A 23,088-nucleotide genomic window follows, 5' to 3' on the forward strand; every position below is an offset into this window, starting at 1 on the left:
GCTCCTCGGTGTGGGATGAGTGTAACGACCCGCCTTCTACTAACTAAGCTATAAGGCCGATCGTCACATTATGCTGTGCTAAACTATTCCCTGACCATCTCTAGAACTAGATGCGGAAGCTGGACTAATTAAAATTTTGCTAAGCTGTTAACATTTCTTGGTGCTACATGTACTAAGGAGTGTAATCTAAACTATACCTAACATATACTACATCCCCCATGGTCAAGGAACTGAAATATATGTTTTCCCAGCTGTTATCAGACCTCCCAATCGATCCACGGATCGATTGGAATAGCCGGATCGATCCAGTGATCGACTCAGCCGGCTCCTGTATGTTGGTGCAATATCCTTTAGGTCAAGGTTGACTGAGTTGACCAAGCTTGGGTCTTGGTCATAGTTTCGATGTTTGACAATACATGTAGACACATGGACAATGCAGGTGCAGTTGTTCATGTGGGGAGATTCTGATCAGGGATTGATCAGTGTGATTGAAGGAGAGTCAAGTAGGTCAAGAGTGACCGGATACCTGACTAGGAAGTCCTAACTGGTATGTTAGGCAGCAGAAGTGAAAGTCCTGGTGAGTGAAGCCAGGCAGAAGGAAAGCCCTAGTGAGTGAAGCTAGGCAGGTGAAAGTCCTGGTGAGTGAAGCCAGGTGAAAGTCCTAGTGAGTGAAGCTAGGCAGATTGGAAAGCCCTAGTGAGTGAAGCTAGGCAGTGAAAGTCCTGGTGAGTGAAGCGGTGAAAGTCCTAGTGAGTGAAGCTAGGCGATTGGAAATCCTGGTGAGGAAGCGGTGAAAGTCCTAGTGAGTGAAGCTAGGCGTATGGAAGTGAGTGAAGCGGTGAAAGTCCCGTGAGTGAAGCCGTGCAGGGAAAATCCAGATGGATCAAGGATGATCGACATCTGGTGGAAGTCCAAGTAGGACAAGAGAGGACCGGATACTTGGCACGACGAGTAAAGTCCAAGTGGGTCAAAGGATTGACCGACACTTGGTGGGAAGTCCTAGCAGTCAAAGGAGTGACCGGATGCTAGGCATGATGTATCAACAGTCAAGGTTGACCGGATGTTGGTTTGAGAGGCTTGGGACTTGGTTTTGGGCAAAACCAAGTCTTGGATCGATCGGTGGATCGATCCAGAGCCGGATCGATCGGGGATCAATGCCTTTCCCCAGCTTCGATCGATTTGTGGATCGATCCGATGTCCAAATCGATCGGATCGATTGGGAAGGCTGCTTCGCGCGATAAGCGCCGGATCGATCCGTGGATCGATCCGTGTTTCAGAAGCGCGAGGCGCCGGATCAATCCGTGGATCGATCCAAAGCCTCCCGATCGATTGGGAATATTCGAATCGATCGGGATCCGACCGTTGCGTCGTATTTGAGCTGCAGGCGTGCGTTGGCTGCAGCAATCTCTTCTCCGATTCACTCCAGATTTCTCGCCAGCTCCTCCACAGCACTCACAAAGCTCAGATCGCCAGTTCTTGAAGGATCTTGGAAGTTTTCCAAGTCAAGAGGCAGATCAAAGCCAAGAAGAGAAGCTAGGGTTAGGGTTTATACTCATTGTAAGCTTGTAATCTTGTATTTCTTGTATCCTTTCCCTCTCTTCTTGTATTGAGTCTTGTAGGGCTTCTCCGCCCTTGGTAGTTACCATAAAGGAGAGTTTTATTTAGTGGAGGGTGTGTGTGTTGGTGTGGATCCTTGGATTAGTCACCTCTTGTGAGGTGGATACCAAGTAAACCAACCGTGTTAGCGTTGTGTGATTGTTTCTTTATATTTCCGCTGCATATTCTTGAAGAAACAAGCAACGCCAAGCAACGCCGAGCACCGAGCGAACACGACGAGCTATTCACCCCCCCCCCCCTCTAGCTACTTTTGGTCCTAACACTGTATGCGGAACATAGGTTGGATCGATCCAGTGATCGATCCAGCATGCTACTGTGCCCGGGACGATAATTTGGATCGATCGGCTGATCGATCCAAGCTGGTCAATCGATCCATTGATCGATCCCAGAGCCTTCTGTTCGCGACAGAAATTGCTGGATCGATCGGCGGATCGATCCAGACGCCTACTGTTCGCGAGACCAGATGCCCAATCGATCCTTCGATCGATTGGAAACTCTCGAATCGATCAGCTGATCGATTCGAGTTTCTGATTTCGTGCCCAAGGGTCTGATTTCAGCACTGATGCGTGTCAAAGCCTTTACACAACACTATAAAAGCTAAAGGAAACATTCTACGAGGTAATGACTAACATACTAAACATGATTAAGGCATAGAATACTAATTCATGGCATGTAAACACATGGAAACCAAAACTAACAAGGTATTAAACTGTTCTCTTGCTAACTAACAGAAACATAAGATAACGCTTGCTAAAAGTACTAATGCATACTGAACACGTTCTAATGCATAATAGAATAAAACTAGATCCCTAGGATCTTTATTCCAGTTCCTTCCACACACATCTTGATCTGCATTGACCTCCAGCCTCCACTGCTAGTCCATTTTCCTTTTACCTGTATCTGCAGTATAAAGAAAATAGTATCTGTAAGCTAAAAAGCTTAATAAGAAACCATCTACCTCACTAAAACATGCATACGATGCAAATATGATTTTAAATCATGCTGTTTGAGAGGATATGCTAAGTATACTGGATAAACTAAACATGACATGGCATATAAGCATACAATCATGGCATATCTAAAGCTGAACATGATATCAATCACATGGTATCAATGAAGAACTAAGTTGATACTAAAAACTAAGCTAAGCTAATACTGAACTACTGCTAGGACTGTACTGAATTCACGAACTAATTTGTGAAAGGTTGAAAACCATATACATATAGTAAGTAAAAATACTAATCATGCTGCTGATGGGCCCTGGCAACTGTACTTGCTGTGCACGCATCCCTAACTAGACCCGGGATTGCAAGTTCCGAACCTAGTAGGGTTTACTAGGTTAGCTAAACCTAGGGACGACTATGGGAGTCCAACCCAATGGATATCTAATCCAGTACAGTGCTACTGAAAAGTAAAATACTGAAATAGCTAATACTATTTTGCTGAATCTAGGTTATCTGAACCTAGAACTAGGTTGTTTGAACCTAGAGGCGACTGTGGGAGCCCACCCATTCGGACATCTAGTCTCATAAGAGCTGCAATAAAACTGATCATGCTAATTAACATGTTCTATGGCATTTAACTAAATGCCCACTGTATCATAAGGCGGTGCTAGGCATTTTGTCGAGCATTTGGCGCTCTCTAACTCTTCTCTCGATCGGGGAGACCACCTCTAGGCACCTAGCAGCGTCTAAACCCCTATCTACAGAGGATACACGTGCTCGGCCCATCTAGAGATGCTCACTAATCCCTAAATCTATGAGAAGAGTTAAAATACACACTATATGCTGACAAAATTCAATAAAACTAATCTAATGCATAAAAGAAAACACGCGAGAGCTACTTATACTGCAGGTGAGGGGTTTCTTACCTTGTGTGCTAGATTTCTTACAAATCTAATCGCTAGAAATTCCGGTGGAGACGACTTCTCGACGATTCGCTCACGTCCACGTGCTCTACTCGCGGAGGGGAACGTCCTTGTGCCCGAGATGTCACCGGAAGGCACTCCTATGGCCCTAGGGATAAAACCCTAGGCTTGCTTGGGTGTTGGCGCCGAGAGAAAGAGAGGAAGAAGGAGTTGGCATCGGTGAGGGTTTGGAGAGGGAGAAGTTGCCGAACCAAATAAGAGAAATAACTCAAACCAACTTAAGTTTTTAATTTATATTAAGTGGGTAACTAGGCCCAACTCAAATATAAATATAAATGTTTCCCTTCTCTTGCAGCACGGCCCTGCTGGGTTCACCGGTTACTAAGGCTAACTAAAGGTTTAGCGGACCCGAGAGGTCCCGAGTTCGATTCCCGCTTAAACCATTTTACTTTTCTATTTATTTTTGCCACTTCCGATATTCCAAAAATTCCAGAAAAATATCTAATAATTCCAGAAAAATCATAGAATATTCCTAAAATAGTTTTGAGAATTTTCGGGCGTTACAATGAGTGATTGGGGGGAGGCTCTGACAGTCGCGGGTGTTATGAGTAGCTGACTGATGGAGCAAACAAAACATGAGAGTCCCTACCTTCCCTTTCGGTTTAGGCCGATCGGCCGCTACTTGTTGGACGGCGTGCGACCGTATTTGCTGATGAGGCCTAACGACTTTGTTAGGATCTTTGTGTTCGGCTAGAGGGGGGGTGAATAGCCTTTCTTTCGTTTTTCACCTACAACTTGTTAGTGGAAGATAAAGGAAACAAATGAACAAGTATGAAAACAAAAGTTCAATGCTAACTCCCTTTGTTTACTTGGTCTCCACCTCCTTGAGGTGACTAATCCAAGGCGCACACACCCACACAATGAAGTTCCACTATAAACTTCTCCTTCTCGAATGACAATCGAAGGTGGAGAAACCCTTACACAATCTCCTCTTCCTTTTACAAAGTGAAAGTTAGGATCAGAAGGAAGAGTATGAGTGTCTGTAGGCTTGAGGATCACTTGATGAGCACTTTTTCGGTTTTAGAACAGTTGATCCTCTCCAAGCTCTTAAGAATTGCTTTTATAGTTTTCCCGACATCAGTCGACTGGTATACCTATCAGTCGACTGATGGGCTTTAACGGCACTAAGGATTTGACGAGATTTTGAGCCGCCACTTCATAACGGTCATCTACCAGTCGATTGGTACCATCACCAGTCGACTGGTACTTGCCTCCAGTTACCCTGGCGACATTCTGTCCATTCTGTGCCTTGGTACCAGTCGACTGGTGAAAGTGCCAGTCGACTGGTACCTTATACTTCTGAAATTTACAGCATTTTGTACCGTCTCAGTTTTACATTATTTTATACACTTGAATTTACTTCCTTAGCTTAGACTTCAAGCCTCCAAGCACCTTCCCTCAGCCTTACGCCCCTAGGATGCTTCTGTCTCCACGACTCCTCATCCTTGCGCTTGCCTTCAAGGGCTACCTTTGGCTCCGTCATGCTAAGTCTCCTTTTTGCCAATAGATCACACCTCCGGATCTTTCCTTGCCAAAACTTCATACTTGGTCTTTTCTTTGTATCTGCTCACTCAATACTTATGTTAGATCACAATTAATGCCTAGCTTAAACTATTTTAACCAAACATCAACAATGAGTAATGTCTTGAGCAAGATTGCTCCAACAATCTCCCCCTTTTTGATGTTTGGCAAAATGTGTTTAAGTTAGGTCTTTAAATATACAACATCTAGAAAGTATGATGATATTCACGAAGCATAAGCATACAAAATATCTTCATAGAACATGAATGAAGCATAAGCATACAAAGTATAAGCATACAAAATATCTTCATATAACATGAATCATGAATGAAGCATAAGCATACGAAATATCTAACTTAAGATATCCACATCTCCCCCTTTTTGCCACACACAAAAGAGGTTACAACTCCCCCTTAATCCATGATATCGTCTAAGAGCAAGGGATAGGAAGACACAAATGACAGATAATAAAAGAAGACATATGCGAATATAAAGGAGCTGACAAACCAGCAGTGAAAGAAAATAAGCACGAGTCACATAATGTCATAACACCAGGCGTACATCATAGTCAGAAAGCTAAATGTTCGAGATGAACAAAATATAGCACTGCCGAAGCCAAAACACATCTCGACATCACCACACAAAGAAAACCAGAAGCATAGTCCTAGTGATCATCACTGGGAGGAGGTGGAGGAGCCTGGTATGTCAGATCCCAGCGCTGCAGCATCGCATACATATCCGCCTGACGCTGCTGAGAAGCAGTCCAGTCCTGCCGGAACCCCCGAAACTCCTGAAACCCCTGGCGTACTGTCTCCTCCAGCTGAGTCAATCGAGCCTCGACAGTCACAGGGACTGGATGCGGTGCCAATGCAGGAGGAGGTACGTCAGCCTCCTCAGCGTCAGAATCATCCGCCTCCTGAGCACGCCATACCATCTCCCCCTGGCGTCGCTCAATACCTGCAAGAGACATCTGGCGGGCCCCAATCTGATCATAGTCCTTAGATAATTGATGCAGTTGACCCCTCATGACATCGAGACCCCGAGAAGCAAAGAAAGACGTCAGGATGTGACAGTAAGGCATGTACAACTTCTCATTAGAAGGACTAGAGAAGTGCACGATGGACTCAAAGACGTGAAGAGCGATGTTGATGTCGAGCCGGTGCTCCAAAGCATACATCATGACCAGATGGGGCAGCCGAATCTTGGCTTGCCCCCGAGTGACTATAGGTAAGATACACCCAATAACAACCTTATAAAGGATGTTGCTGCGGGCAGACATACGGGTAGCATTGAAGATGCGTCGCAGAGGAGCTCGGGGGGCATTGAAGTAATACTGATGTATCACTTCAATGGACAAATGAGAGAGTGAATCGGTGAATGGCTCAACAACTGTAGGAAAACACGTAAAGGAGCTCTCAGAAGCCCGACACTCTAGAAAAGACTGGAGAATGCTGGGAGTGAACTCAATATCGACACAACCTACACGAGATACCCATGTATGACCTCCACTACCTCTAGGATGCAAATTGATGTAGAATTCCTTACATAAATCCAGATTGACTAAATGCGTGCAATGCACTAACTTATCTAAACCAAAATACTCAATGATCTCCATGACATCTGGCACAATTGTAGTAAAATAGGTCTGATTCAGATACCGACAGGGTATCATAGCGAAATCTGTAGCCGCAAATTGTTGTCGTGCGGCTTCGGATCGGAATCGATCCCCCGAGGGACCGGGAGCAGACTGCCGGGAGGTTCCCTCACCAGCCCTGCGTTTTTGCCTAACCCTAAATATGGTAATGCAATGCATATGATCCAAAAATAACCCCAAAACAGGGAGAAGAGCACAGAATCACAGCAAAAACAGCAAAAACAGCAAGGTATTAGGGTTAAATCACACTTGATCTTGAGAAAAGATGAAGGAGAAGGATTACCTGCGTTCCATAGCCACGAAACCAAGGCAGAACCGAGGAAGAAAGAGGTGTGGTGAGGACACGAGCCGACTGGTGTGGAGAGGCCGCAGGAGAAACAAACAGAGCAATGAGGGAAGATGAGGACAGATCGAGGAAGAGAAGGAGGTTTAGACGGACGGAGAGGACAAGAAACGGCGACGAGCCGCGCTGGAATCCAGGCGGCAGCAGGCGGCAGATGAAACTAGGGTTTCCATCGGGCCACTGCACGCGGAAGGATATATAAAAACGCGAGTACCAGTCGACTGATGCTTTCATCAGTCGACTGGTGCCTAAAACAGAAACCCACAGAATCATTCTGTTCGCAAAGGTCACTGTTACCAGTCGACTGGTACCTGAACCAGTCGACTGATACCAATTCTGACCTTATTCTGCCCGAATTTCAGAAACCTACAGGTAATTATACCAACCTCCAAAAATTCTCAAATTTGGTGAAGAAGTATATTTTAACCTTGTCTATTCGGGAAAAATATGTAGAAAAATATGTCTATCATAGATCCTAAGATTGACACATGCTTTAACACTAGTTGGATTATGTAGTATATCGGTGAGTGAAAGTCCCAATTTGAACTTCCCTATAGGTGCTGTACCTATATTAGAACAAGGCTTCTTTCTTACACTTCTTGATATGGTATTTTCCATATCATCTTAAATTTCATACAATAGGTTGTGATATTTGTATTTGAAAGAAATATTCAATCATGTTCAAAGAGCTATGTACACATTAATTGTGCACAAGCCTTCCCAATGATTGGTCCACTTAAGGATTAATGTGACTAGATGTCATATTGGCCCAAAGTCATGTATCATGACAAACATGTGGAACCAAGGACATCATCCTAAACATCTCACATGGTATCTAATTGAAGAAATACACAAGCAAGGCTCCTTAGGGCTATGTGAGAAGAAAAAGAACATAATGTGATGTAACAACATGCGATGCTATACTCACTATTCTACAAAACACATACCAAGTTCCCTCCTAATAGAGGTGAACTCTACTTCGGGCAAAGGCTTGGTAAAAATATCGGCAAGATTAGATTGAGATTCAACATAAAGTAGTTCAATGTCTCCCCTTGCCACATGATCTCTAATAAAATGATGTTTCACCTTAATGTGCTTTGTCCTAGAGTGATGCACCGGATTTTTGGTTAAGTTGATGGTGCTAATATTATCACACAACACCTTAACTTTAGAATAGTGACACTCATAATCTTCTAAAGTATGCATCATCCAAAGCAATTGAGCTACACAACTACCCATGGCCACATACTCGGCTTCGGTTGTGGATAAGGCCACACAAGGTTGTTTTCTACTACTCCAACTTACAAGGGAAGGTCCAAGAAATTGACAACCACCGCTAGTACTTTTTCTATCTAATTTGCAACCCGCATAATCGGAATCGGTATACCCAATCAACTCAAAATTCCTAGTCCGAGGATACCAAAGACCTACATTAAGAGTACTCTTGATGTATCTCAAAATTCTCTTTACCGCTACTAAGTGTGATTCTTTGACACATGATTGGTATCTTGCACACATTCCTACGGCAAATATTATATCCGGTCTACTAGCGGTTAGGTATAGCAAACTACCAATCATGCTCCTATATAGTTTTGGATCAACTAATTTCCCTTCTTGATCACTATCTATCTTGGTATTAGTCCCCATAGGAGTAGATGCTCCTTTAGCATTTTCCAACCCAAATTTCTTAATAAGTTCTTTAGCAAATTTGGTTTGGTAAACATGGGTTCCTTCGCTGGTTTGCTTGACTTGTAATCCCAAAAAGAAACTCAATTCTCCAACAAGACTCATTTCAAACTCACTTTCCATGTGTTTGATAAAATCATGAAGAAGTTCATTATTTGTTGAGCCAAAAATGATGTCATCAACATAGACTTGTGCAACAAAAATTTCCCCATCCTTAGACTTTAGAAATAATGTTGGGTCAATTGTTCCTCTTCTAAAGTCCTTGGAGATTAGGAAGGATGAAAGTCTCTCATACCAAGCCCGAGGTGCTTGTTTTAACCCATATAATGCTTTCTTAAGCTTATAAACATGGTTTGGGCAATCTATATTTTCGAATCCGGGTGGTTGCTCTACATAAACCTCTTCCTTAATGAAACCATTTAAGAAAGCCGATTTTACATCCATTTGGTGGAGTTTAAAACCCATGTAAGCGGCATATCCTAATAATATTCGGATGGACTCTAACCTAGCTACCGGAGCATAGGTTTCATCATAATCAAGTCCTTCCACTTGATTGAAACCTCTAGCTACCAACCTAGCCTTATTTCTAGTGACTCTCCCTTGATCATCCAACTTATTTCTAAAAACCCATTTTGTTGTGACGATTGTACTCCCATTAGGTCTTGGAACCAACTCCCATACATCACTCCTTTCAAATTGGTTCAACTCTTCTTGCATTGCTAAAATCCAATCCGTATCAAGTAAAGCATCATTAATTGTTTTTGGTTCAAGTTGTGATATTAGAGCAATTTGACTAGTATGATCCCTAAAGTAGGATCTAGTCCTTACCCCTTGTGCCACATCTCCAACTACTTGATTAATAGGATGATCTTGATGGTGCCTTAAGGTCCTTGGGGTAATGGAATCATCATTTTTGGAAGTATCATTGTTTACATTGTTTCTTTCATCATCCGAGCCATTTCTTTCTCCCCCTAGATCAATACCCCCTAATTGTAGATTTTGCATTTCTTGAGTGATGTTTTGATTATTTTCAATTATATCCTTGTCAATAGAGGATTTTCTAGGGTAAGTCCTAGTAGACTCATCAAACTCAACATTAGATGATTCCTCAACCATTTGAGTCCTTTTGTTGTATACTCTATATCCTCTACTAGTGGATGAGTATCCAACTAAAATTCCCTCATTAGACTTGGGCTCAAATTTTCCTAAGTCATCTTTGGTATTGAGAATATAAACCTTACAATCAAAGACCTTAAAATAGTGAATTGTAGGAATTGTGCCATTCCATAATTCAAATGGTGTTTTCCCTAAAAACTTATGAATCAAAACACGATTTTGGATATAGCATGCGGTATTAACCGCTTCGGCCCACAAATAGCTAGGTAGGGAGTATGCATTGAGCATGGTCCTAGCCGCTTCTTGTAAGACCCTATTTTTCCTCTCCACTACACCATTTTGTTGAGGTGTTCTTGGGCAAGAAAATTCATGTTTATAACCGTTATCCAAACAAAATTTAGAAAAGTTCAAGTTCTCGAACTCTCCACCATGATCACTCCTAATTCTATCAATTTTGATGTTCTTTTCATTTTCTACCCTCTTGGTAAACCCTATAATAGTGTCTAAAGTTTCCCCTTTGTGTTTTAAGAAATGAACCCAAGTATATCTAGAGTAGTCGTCTACTATTACCAAACAATATTTGTTACCCGTTAAAGAGGGTGTTCTATGACAATCGAAAAGATCCAAATGCAATAATTCTAATGGTAATGAAGTGCTAGTTAAGGTTTTACCTTTATGTGATGACCTTGATTGCTTACCCTCTTGGCATGCATCACATAGTTTATCCTTGATGTACTTGATTTTTGGTAGCCCCTTAACTAGCTCCATCTTGGCTACCTTGGCTATGTTCTTCATGTTGATGTGTCCAAGTCTTCAATGCCATAGCCATCCTTCTTCTTCTTTAGACATCAAACACTTAATAGAGGGGTTAGAAGCATATGAAAGATCAACATAATAAAGATTTGCCTTTCTAAATCCTTCTAGCATCACATTCTCAAGATTCTTGTGTTTAACTATACACTTATTTGGGTGAAACTCTACATTATATCCGGCATCACATAGTTGGCTAACACTAAGCAAATTAAATCCCATATTTTTAACCAACAAGACTTTATGAATGATAATTTTGGGTGATACCTCAATTGTACCTTTACCTATAATCTTGAGCTTCCCACTATTCCCAAATGATACCGTTCCTTTCTTTATATAGTTTATTGTGGAGAACTTGCTCACATCACCGGTCATATGTCTTGAGCAACCGCTATCCACAATCCACATACTTGCATCCTTTTTCTCTTCTACCTAGACAACATAAAACACACAATTCTTTGGTACCCATGCACTTGATTCGGAAATATCATTCAAATATTTCTTAGGCACCCAAGCTTGTCTTGCCTTTCCTTTAGCATTCTTCTTAACATTGTTTCTATCACTTCTAGTGCCATTAATTAGAGACATGTATGCAACTTCCTTTTCTTTAGGTCTATATCCTATACCGGCTTTGTTGTAAACGGCTCTTTGGTCTCTAATGATCATATCTAAGTATTTGGATCCATTTGTAAACTTCACTAGACATGCTCTTAACTCAATCACATCATTCTTCAATTTTTCATTTTCTTCCTTGAGCATGCTTGACTCACTAGATGAACATGCATCAATTTTAATAAGCTTAAGCTTTCCCTTCAAGGTTTTTACCTTAGATTGTGATTTAACAAAAGCATTTTTGAGATGAGCAATAGTTTTGTAAAGAAATTCTACTTTGGGAGATTCTTTTACCTCATCATCATCACTTGATGATGATTCATCACTTGCTTCCTCTTCATTTGATGACTCCTCTTCACTTGACACCTCCTCTTGACTTGATTCATCTTTGCCCTCTTCAAAAGCCATAAAGGCCATATGTCGAGTAACATGGCATAGCTCATCTTCATCCGATAAGTCAATGCTTGGTGTATCCCATGTAGCTTGGGCCATCATGGCTTCCTTCTTTTTCTCCTTTTTCTTCTTCTCCTTTTCTTCTTTCTTCTTTAATTCCGGGCAATTCGGCTTGATGTGTCCTTTCTTGTTACATCCATAACAAGTGACATTAGTATTAAAGTTTGAACTTTGGCTACTCTTACCTTTTGAGGGTTGAAACATCTTCTTCACATCCTTTCTTGTGAATTTTCTTGATCTTCCCATCATCTTTTTGACATAGTGAGCCACTTCACTTGCCGACATTTCATCATCACTATCCAATGATTCTTGCTCGGATTCGGATGATGAGGATTCCACCTTTTCCTTCTTCTTTTTCTTTTCCTTCTTCTCTACAACAAGAGCCATACCTTTCTCTTTTGAAACCGCATTAGCTTGCTCATGAAGTTCAAATTCGCAAAATAATTCATCAAGTTTAACTAAAGAAAGGTCTCTAGAAACCTTATACGCATCAACCATTGAGGCCCATAAGGTGGTTCTAGGAAAGGATTGAAGAACATACCTTACTAGGTCCCTATTGTCAATTTTCTCACCTATAACATGAAGACCATTTACTATTTCCTTGAATCTACCGTGCATTTGACTTACGGTTTCATTTGTCTTCATAGTGAAGGTTTGAAGTTGTCCCAACAAAAGATCTCTCTTGGCCCTTCTTGACTCGCTTGATCCTTCATTTAACTCAATGAGTTTCTCCCAAAGCTCCTTGGCGGAATCGAACGGTCCTACTTTGCTTAGTTGCTCCTTTGAAAGTCCACATTGTAGGGTTGTTGTGGCTTTTGCATTAGCTTGGGCCTTCTTTGCCATCTCCTTTGTCCACTCCTTGGTAGGAAGAGGTGCTCCCGATCCATCCTTCGGCTTTTCAAACCCATCTACAACACTAAACCAATTCTCAATATCATTCATTAAATAGTATTCCATTCTACCTTTCCAATATGCAAAGTCATTGCCATCAAAGAAGGGTGGTCTAGCGGTGCTATATCCCTCTTGAAACGCCATTTCGATGCTTCGGTTGACGATGAGTTCTTCCGATGCGTTCCTCGCTCTGATACCAATTGTTAGAATCTTTGTGTTCGGCTAGAGGGGGGGTGAATAGCCTTTCTTTCGTTTTTCACCTACAACTTGTTAGTGGAAGATAAAGGAAACAAATGAACAAGTATGAAAACAAAAGTTCAATGCTAACTCCCTTTGTTTACTTGGTCTCCACCTCCTTGAGGTGACTAATCCAAGGCGCACACACCCACACAATGAAGTTCCACTATAAACTTCTCCTTCTCGAATGACAATCGAAGGTGGAGAAACCCTTACACAATCTCCTCTTCCTTTTACAAAGTGAAAGTTAGGATCAGAAGGAAGAGTATGAGTGTCTGTAGGCTTGAGGATCACTTGATGAGCACTTTTTCGGTTTTAGAACAGTTGATCCTCTCCAAGCTCTTAAGAATTGCTTTTATAGTTTTCCCGACATCAGTCGACTGGTATACCTATCAGTCGACTGATGGGCTTTAACGGCACTAAGGATTTGACGAGATTTTGAGCCGCCACTTCATAACGGTCATCTACCAGTCGACTGGTACCATCACCAGTCGACTGGTACTTGCCTCCAGTTACCTTGGCGACATTCTGTCCATTCTGTGCCTTGGTACCAGTCGACTGGTGAAAGTGCCAGTCGACTGGTACCTTATACTTCTGAAATTTACAGCATTTTGTACCGTCTCAGTTTTACATTATTTTATACACTTGAATTTACTTCCTTAGCTTAGACTTCAAGCCTCCAAGCACCTTCCCTCAGCCTTACGCCCCTAGGATGCTTCTGTCTCCACGACTCCTCATCCTTGCGCTTGCCTTCAAGGGCTACCTTTGGCTCCGTCATGCTAAGTCTCCTTTTTGCCAATAGATCACACCTCCGGATCTTTCCTTGCCAAAACTTCATACTTGGTCTTTTCTTTGTATCTGCTCACTCAATACTTATGTTAGATCACAATTAATGCCTAGCTTAAACTATTTTAACCAAACATCAACAATGAGTAATGTCTTGAGCAAGATTGCTCCAACAGACTTCTGCGCGGGGTCCTCTCAGTGGTTGATAATTGGAAGGCGGCTTCCGTTCGGCTTGAGCTGGTGGCTCGGCTGGTGCTTCCTTTTTCCTCGCCAGTTGTGCTTCCTCCACATTGATGTACTCGTTGGCCTTGTTCAACATGTGATCGTAGCTGCGAGGTGGCTTTCTGATGAGTGAATGGAAAAACTCACCGTCCACAAGCCCCTGTGTGAACGCGTTCATCATAGTTTCCGAGGTGACCGTCGGGATATCCATAGCCACCTGGTTGAAGCGTTGGATATAAGCTCGGAGCGACTCCCTCGATCCTTGCTTGATAGCGAATAGACTGACGCTGGTTTTCTGATAGCGTCTGCTACTTGTGAAGTGGTGGAGAAATGCCGTGCGGAACTCTTTGAAGCTTGTTATTGATCCGTCCGGCAGCCTCCGGAACCACCGTTGTGCCGACCCCGAAAGGGTGGTGAGGAACACTCGGCACTTCACCCCATCTGTATATTGGTGTAAAGTGGCGGTGTTGTCGAACTTACCTAGATGGTCGTCTGGGTCAGTGGTCCCGTTGTATTCCTCGATCCCCGAGGGCGTGCAGTGCCTTGGTAGTGGGTCGCGTAGGATGGCCTCGGAGAATTGACGGTTGATCCGCTCGAGAGATGAATCTGTCTAGGGCGCCTTACCTTTCCTTGCGTCACGGATGGGTGCCTCGTCAGACGAAGAGCCTCGGTCGAGGTTGGCTTGCGCGACTTCTGACGGCGTTTGGAATATAGCCCGATGGAACGGTATCGAGGCGTGCGGAGCTTCCACCTGAGTGTCGGTCGGACCTTTGTTCTGGCCCCATATTGAGAGCTGCTCCGGCCGATCGTCTGGTGCCGTCCGATGCCGACGTTGCCTGTTGCGCTATCCGCTCGGCTTGAGCCTTTTGCTGTTGCTCGACTATCTTGGTCGCCCGTGCTTGGATGAGCGCGTCTAGTTCTTCGGGAGAGAGTGTCACCGTGAGTTGGCGTCCAGCTTCTTCCATCGTCTTTGCTCGAATTCAGGTGCGTTCCCACAGACGACATCAATTTGATCCTGTCCGAGCGCTGAGTCGATGAACGCTGGGGACGTGGCGCTCTCTGCTGTCTCCAACTCGTGATGTGGATCTCCGGCGGACCTGCAAAGAAGCCGAGCCGGGATGGGTTTCCCGGCGACGACCTTCCGACGCTCAAGTCAGGCAGCGAAGAAGAAGAGAAACGAAGTAACACTACTGTGGCTACAGTAATCAAGATTGCATACCTTCGTCGAAGTCTGGGTGTCCTTATATAGGACCCCGGGGAGGCGCGAGCACGCTTCTCGATGTATGCACGCTTCCCCAAACATACCTCAGTAGGGTTGTGTCAGAAAAGCATACCTGCTGCCATTCCGCAATCGTCCGAGCATATCCCGGATGTGACGGTGGAAACTTCCACCGTACGATACTCTGTCCGCTCCGGCCGCCGACCATACTGTTTGTCGGCGGCAGGTGTCTCGAGGATGAAGTTACCAGCTGTCCTTTTTGTCTCCTAGCGTTTTCACCTGCTCCCGGGCCGAGCGGACCAGCCGCTCGGCGCTCTTGGTTTCCGGGAATGCGCCTACCTTGGCCTGGGCGGTGAAGCCCTGCTTCTGTGCTCGGATGAGATTGCGCCTTATTGTCATGCGACTCGGCCGAGCATTCCGCTCGGCCCATAGACTCTACTTGAACGTCGGAAACCCGACCCCTAGTCGGGCTGTCTTTCGTCCGGTCCGGGAGACCCCTGGTCGGATGTCCGGTCGGCACGACCCCTGTCCGTTCGGCACGACCATGGTGTTGACTTTCTGTTCGGTCCGGGAGACCCTTGGTCGGATGTCCGCTCGGCATGACCTCTGTCCGTTCGGCACGACCTTGGGGTTGACTTTCTTGATCGTTGACCTCCACGTGTCGTTGACCTCCCGCCAATGATGGTTCCCCGTCCTTACCATCGTATCACGCATTGAGAAGCGTGCCCGCGCCTCCCCGGGGTCCTATATAAGGACCCCCAGACTTCGACGGAGGCATGCGATTCTCATCACTGTAGCCACAGTAGCGTTACTTTGCTTCTTCTTCACTGCATGACTTGAGCGTCGGAGGGTCGTCGCCGGAAAACCTCTCCCGGCTCGGCTTCTTTGCAGGTTCGCCGGAAGTCTACGCCATCATCAGAGGATAACGAAGAACGCCATGTCTCCGGCATCTATCGACTCAGCGTTCGGACAAGATCAAACTCAATAGCAGTCGACCTGACAAAGGTTCAAGCCGATAGAAGCACGACTTATATCCGGCCAATTAAAAATACTCGGGTCTTTTGAGCTCGGACCAAATCAATAATATTAATAGAGGATATTTTTGTGAAATCCCAAATAAAATGAATATTTCTGAGTGCGTATAAATTATTCTCTAATACGTGAATTAAAGAAAAGGCCGTCTTCCTTTAAAACTAATCAGGCGACCCAAATTACTTTAAAAAAATATTTATCCTTTTGTTAATAGTACAAAGAACAAACACAAGGAATAAAACGAAGTACCTATTGAATTTGATAAATTATCCAGTAAAAGGAAATCGAACATTTGTCCTCCGATCGTAATTTTAACTGATCGATCCAACCAGTCAATTCTCCTCCAAATTGTGCACAATATTATTTATTGAAGCATATATGGAAAAAAAAAAAAAAAAAGCATAAAAGTAGATCCGTTATTTTAGTAATCTCTTTAGTATTGACCCCACAGACAGTGACAAATCTAAACAAAAAAAAAAAGTGCTCATAGAAGGAAGTTGGAGCTTGTCATCTTTCTCGCTGCCCCTGGAACTGCAGCATACTGGTGGAATTTTCCGAGAGCAAGGGGATGCTCAAGCACACCCCCGCTCTCCCCTAGATCTGCCACTGTCCACGGATATGGAGAGAGGTATAGGTACATAAATCATAGCACATGGTAAGATAAATCATAGATTGTCAATTCTTAAAAATCGATCTCTGACCATTACGTTAGAGATATTATGCTTCCATCGCCTACGCTACGTCCTGAGGACAAAAGGAGGGCATAAAAGCAATAGTGATGCACGGACAAGGAGAATCTGGGCGATTTTCTGCTCTGCTTTATCTTTAACTGCAAGCTTCACTGACATAAATTAAATATTTGGATTACAAACAAAAACAAAAAAATAAGTGAAATGTAGAACTTTGGTATTGGTATTGGTATTTAAGGGTTTAGAGAGGTTTGAGACAGAGAGGAGCAAAGTGTTCGGATTTGGGGTTCTACTGTTTAGTGTTTAGGGTTTGAGATAAAGAGGAGCAGAGTATTGGGATTTGGGGTTTTAGGGTTACTGGAAAAGGAGCTGTTTTTCTTAGGAGTGATTGCTCTGTTTGGAGCTGACCTGATGCATGGTCCGTGTGGAGAGGCAGGCATGAGGCATCTTGCTGGGTCATCAAAATAATTTAACTTAGGAGAACATTTTGATTGATCAAAATCAACATGCAAAGAATAAAAGATTGATATGTTGATTCACATAAAACAGTAATAAAAAATTTAAAATAAAAAATTTAATCATTATTTATCTTCTTAATAAAAAATATATGCTTGTATTTTAGAACAAACTATAATAATTAAATATAGAAAATATCTCTCTTGATAAATATACGGACCTTAGCTCGTGGACGATACCTTAGATCGTGAAATCGTCTGTACAAGATTTAATGCTCTTGAAATTAATCCAAGTATCCATGTGTGAATTGGTCCAAGCACCTTGACTCCTTCAATAATTTTTTTAATTTTTTTTTAATTTTATTTTAGGATATATTATATGTATTTAGGGTTTAAAATTTTAAGAGTTGAGTTATAATAGGTTTGAGTTAATAAGATTTTTCCTCTAGGGTTCAGTTTTCCTTTTGGATTATAGTGTTACAGATTAAAAATTTTAGATGCTCATGAAATATATTATATGTATTTAAGATTTAAGATTTAAAAATTTAAGGATTATGTTATAATAAATTTAAGCTAATAAAATTTTCCTCTAATGTATATATATATATATATATATATATATGTTTAAAATATTTTATTTTTTTTATTTTTAAAAATATATATATAAAGTAAAAATTATGAAAATGAATTGTAAAATATTCACAAATAATGTTCAGAAATAAAATTTATTAATAATATTAATTAATAAAATTCTTATTAATATAATTAAAAAATAAAAACTTTTAAAATAAATAAATAAACATGTACTGTCAAGTTTAATCAGATAAATTTAAAATTTAAAAATTTTCAAGCAATTAATGAACTAAAAGCTGATAACTTCTAAATTAATCAAATTTAAACTCGTAAAAAAATCTTAATTAAGTTTGAACAAGTATCTCGACAGTTTGATTTATTTTAACTTTAACTTAATTTAACTCAATTAACTTATCAAATAAATTTAAACACCATAAAACTTAAAACTTAACTCATTTGCCATCCTACTGACCTACTCCTCCCTAAAAAAAATATTAGTTTTAGAAACGCAGCTTTACATTTAACAGGCAATAGGAAAAGAGAAGAATGCTCTTCTTTGCATATGATTTATATGTTTAATTTAGTTTTATTATTTAAAATTTTAGATATTCAATTTTTACTATTTTTAAAATTGACTAATTTAATTTTATAAAAAAATTCTTACTGACCATTGTATAAAAAGCCCAATGATTCAATATCATAAGTTTTTAACTTCCCAAGTATAACATGTTTGATGAAATTTAAATTTTTATCGTCTAAAAAATCCATCTCATCTATTAGTATTACATCAAAGACATGTTATATTATAGTAAAATTGATTATATTCATTCTAAATGTCCTTCTTAATCTATCATTAATCTATCGTTATGTAAAAAAAATATAAACTATAATATTAATTTATAATTGATCACATCAAATAATTAGAATATTGATGCTTTTTCTTTATCAAAAATATACGTCCACCGTCCATCGATCTCCATGTACCGTTATAGTAAATCTGAGTAGAAGAGACAACTTCACATGCTTAAAATTAGCCGCAGCGGCAGAATGATGGGCGATGGGCCCACACCGCACTGCATTTCCGTAAACGCCAACGGAGGTCTCAACCGTTTGTTCGGCGTCTTATGTCGTGGCTCATGGTCGTTTGTTCCACCTTTACGACCCTTCTAGCAACTGCCAGACCGCTCGGCCCTTTATCCCGGCTTCTTCGGTTCTGTTGGTAACGCGACTCCTTGATTGACCCGGTCCGGTCCGGTGGTTAAAAGGGCCTTCCAGTAAAATTGGGTGGAGCCCATTTCTTCGAAGAGGACAATGATTAAGCCCATCCGTGGCCCATCCACGATGCGCCTTTCGAATCGCGTCTTCTAACGGATCCAGAAACTCTTCTTCCCCAATCGCCTCCGCAACTGACGCCGGTGCGGTGGAGTTACCCCTCCTCCGTTTTCTTCAACAGCTTTAAATTACCTCACATTCTGTCTTCTGCTCCCCCACTCGGCCTTGCCCGCTGCCTCAGCCGATCTCATGGCGGAGGATCGTGCTATAGCTCACCGCCTGCGTTTTACGCTTTTTCTACTTGCGCTCTCGACTGGGCCGGCGGCGTGCCGTCACCACCCGCGGCGGAGCACCGGATCAAAGGAAACCGCCACTCTCGACGTCTCCGCCGGCCTCACCCGAGCCCTCCACGCTGTCTCCTTCGTGCCCTCCGCCGGTTTTTTTCCAACCCGTAACCTCTCCGCCGCCGCCGCGGCGGAGGCAGCTATCTCCCTCCCTCTCCATTCCCGTGATTTCCTTCCTTTCTCTGATGGCCAACGCCACCCCGACTACAAAGAACTCACACTCGCTCGCCTCCGCCGAGACGCCGCCCGCGTCCGTGCCCTCAACGCCCGCGCGGCCTTCGCTGTCGGTAGTGTCGCTGCGGCCGATCTGAAGCCCGTTGTGGAAGAGAAGTTTCTGGAGAGCACCGCGGCGGCGGCGGCGGCGGCGGCGGCGGCGGCGGCGATTGAAGGACCCATCGTCTCCGGAACCAGCATGGGTAGCGGCGAGTACTTCTCTCGGGTGGGCGTCGGTAGTCCGGCGAGGCCGATGTACATGGTCCTCGACACCGGGAGCGACGTCAGTTGGATCCAGTGCGTCCCCTGCGCCGATTGCTACCAGCAGTCCGACCCCGTGTATGACCCGTCCGCCTCCACCTCCTCCGCCCCTCTTTCCTGCGGTTCGTCGCAATGCCGCGCCCTCGACATCTCCGCCTGCCGGAACTCCTCTTCCTCTCCAACCGGCGATGGAAGTTGTCTGTACCAGGTTAACTACGGCGATGGTTCGTACACTGTCGGGGACTTCATCACCGAGACGCTGACCCTAGGGGGCTCGGACCCGGTCTCCGGCGTAGCCGTCGGATGCGGCCACGATAACGAGGGCCTTTTTGTCGGCGCGGCCGGGCTACTCGCTCTGGGCGGCGGACCACTCTCCTTCCCCTCCCAGATGTCAGCCCGCTCCTTCTCCTACTGCCTTGTTGATCGCGACTCCCCCGCATCCTCCACGCTCGACCTCAGCACTGCCGCGGCGGCGGCCCCTTCCAACGGATCTACCTCCGTGACCGCGCCGCTCCTCCGCAACCCCCGAGTCCGGACCTTCTACTACATCGGCCTGAGCGGGATCAGCATCGGCGGTCAGATGCTGCCCATCCCGCCGTCCACCTTCGCGATGGACGACCGCGGCGCCGGCGGAGTGATCGTCGACTCCGGCACAGCCGTCACTCGACTCCAGAGCTCCGCCTACCAGGCGCTGCGCGACGCATTCCGCGCCGGTACCTCTTCGCTTCCTCCTACATCCGGCTTCTCGCTGTTCGACACCTGCTACGACCTCTCCTCCCGGACGACCGTCGAGGTCCCGACGGTGTCCTTCCACTTCCCAGGCGGCCGGAACCTCCGCCTCCCAGCCAAAAACTACCTAATCCCGATCGACGGTGCCGGCACCTACTGCCTGGCGTTCGCCCCTACCACCGCGCCGCTGTCCATCATCGGCAACGTGCAGCAGCAGGGGACACGCGTCAGCTTCGATCTGGACGACTCCCTAGTGGCTTTCACCCCCACCAACTGCTGAAACCCTTATCCCGTTCCCTCCCTTCATCAACGGTCGAAAAGCGTTCCGATTCGCCAGTCTGTCAAAACCTTTATTTTCTCCTCCCCGCTTTACTTTGACCAGACTCCACGAGATAAAAGCAACCGCAGCAATGCAGCAGCCTCCGGCGTCTCGCCATAAAACCAGGCAGAAATTAATGCCTTCGGCGAGTGAAATGATCTCTTAGACGAGTATTTTTTATAATTCGCAGCTAGTTCCTGTGCGTGTGTTTACTGCAAGCCATCAATTGTGGGCGTTTAATTAATGTAGCGGCCTGGCCCACTTGACTCTCTGAGCTGGTACCTTATGCTGTCTCCCGTGACCGCTCTTTAATGCCTTAAATATCTTCGCCCGCTTCCGGATATCTCGACTCGGCTAACGCCCGAGAAGACGCGTGCGATCTCCAACCTGAGCCAGTAACGTTGCGAGTAAAACAATTTCACGATGAGCCTAAGCTTAATCGAACAGCATACCGTGAACTTGACAGGGTGGTGGAAAGAATTGCAAGTAACAGACCGATCCGATCGCTGACCCTAGCAGGCCGCCGGCGAAGACGTCGTCCCAGTGGTGCATGTAGTCGTTCACCAGCGTGATGGACACGACGGTGGCCGCCGATAAAGGGAGCATCACGAGGCAGAGCTTCGCTACGTGGCCTCGGCGATCAAAGGCACGGATCTTGCCCGCGAGGTACCACGAGAAGAAACCCAAACCCGCAAACGACCCTGAAAATAAACCACATTTTTGTAATTAGAAATCGATTTAGTGTTGAAAGAAAATGTGGAAAATTTTACAAGAAGCATGGCCGCTGGGAAAGCTTTTGTATCCGTCGTCGACTGAGTTCTTCGGGCCGTGGCACAGAGCACGCGCGGTGATGTCGTCGTAGACCGCTCTTCCGTCGGGAAAGCAACGCCAATAGAAGTCGGGCCGAGGCCGGCCCACGGCGTCCTTGAGCCCGTCAGTCAGCATCCCCGTCACCAGCACCGAATACAAAATGCCTACGGATAAATTGTCATTAATTAGCCGGTTAATTAACACACAAATGACTAAATTCATTTACCTAAAACGGCGTGATGGAGATCGTAAACATCCTTTCTTCGTAAGTAAACAGCCAGGAACACCAGGCATGGCACGAAAACTGCAATAATCTGGGGATAATTTTTTTTTTAAAAAAAAAATTGTTTATTTTAAAAATAAAAATAAAATGAAAAAAGAAGGATAAGTGTAACTGGAACGGCCCAGAAGGGGATAGTGGTGCGCTTGAGCGGGTAGTTGAGGTCGGTCATCATGTCGCGGCCGACGAACCGGTGGAACGGATCGAGCTCATAGAACAGGAACTCGAGGCCGCCGAGGAGGAGGAGAATGACCCAGTCGTGGAGGTGGAAGCGGGCGAGCTTGGCTCCGTGCGATGTCACTGTGTGCCCAGGACTCAGCTCGATGTCTGCCATCGTTTGCCTTTGAACATCACCAAATTCTGAGGATGAAAGAAACATGGAGACTGAGTTTTTGCTTCGTCAAATTTGAATTGAAGCTTCACACGTGTTTGTGAGAGATATCTACACGTTCACATGCTCCATGCTAAAAAGAAGGTACGTGTCAGTAGTGTGTCAAACAGTGACCTGTCTGTACGAAAATGCAGATTGAAAATTGAAGGGTGCGATTGGTTTACCCCATTTTTATTTTATTTTTTGAAAAATGTATATTTTTTATTTTTTAGAAAATAATTTTTTCGTGTTTTTTGTTTTCTTCGAGACAGTTCTCTCATTTTCTTGAAAATGAACGTGGAAAACGTAAACCAAACGCGTTTTTTATTTTCTCAGAAAATGAAAACAGAAAACAGCGTGGAAAACACAAACCAAACGCCCCCTAACATTCTAGATTTAACGGCTTTTCACTGAACCGATTAATTAATAAAATACCTATTTAACGTATATAGCTTCTAAAATGATCATGGATATCAATTTTATCCTCCGCCTCTCTTATGAGTATCCATCTTTTCCAACGTGAGTATTGCATACATCCAAACATGTGCGATTTATCTTCTCAAAGTGTGTCCAAACCAACACCGGTGACCTGCGACAATACATCTTCTTCATTAAACCTAAACTTAAACAGCATGCATCACGATTCA

General features: G+C 44.0%; 2 protein-coding genes across 2 annotated transcripts; one reads left to right on the plus strand and one right to left on the minus strand.

Moving 5' to 3' along the window:
* The first annotated feature begins 19,200 nt into the window (after nt 1–19,200).
* Nucleotides 19,201–21,252, plus strand: LOC122043022 (protein ASPARTIC PROTEASE IN GUARD CELL 1-like). Its single transcript, XM_042603458.1, has one exon. The coding sequence runs from the start codon at nt 19,365–19,367 to the stop codon at nt 20,940–20,942; it is 1,578 nt and encodes a 525-aa protein (XP_042459392.1). The 5' UTR covers nt 19,201–19,364; the 3' UTR covers nt 20,943–21,252.
* Nucleotides 21,253–21,289: 37 nt separating this feature from the next.
* LOC122044209 (lipid phosphate phosphatase 2-like) lies at nt 21,290–22,405 on the minus strand. The gene is made up of 5 exons (XM_042604737.1): nt 22,187–22,405; nt 22,018–22,105; nt 21,752–21,955; nt 21,493–21,682; nt 21,290–21,368 (listed from the first exon to the last, which is right to left on the minus strand). Exons 1-5 carry the CDS (start codon nt 22,403–22,405, stop codon nt 21,290–21,292), a joined length of 780 nt encoding a protein of 259 aa, XP_042460671.1.
* Between the last annotated feature and the right edge of the window lie 683 nt (nt 22,406–23,088).

This window comes from Zingiber officinale, chromosome 2A, assembly GCF_018446385.1.
Source record: "Zingiber officinale cultivar Zhangliang chromosome 2A, Zo_v1.1, whole genome shotgun sequence".
Classification (NCBI taxonomy): Eukaryota; Viridiplantae; Streptophyta; class Magnoliopsida; order Zingiberales; family Zingiberaceae; genus Zingiber; species Zingiber officinale.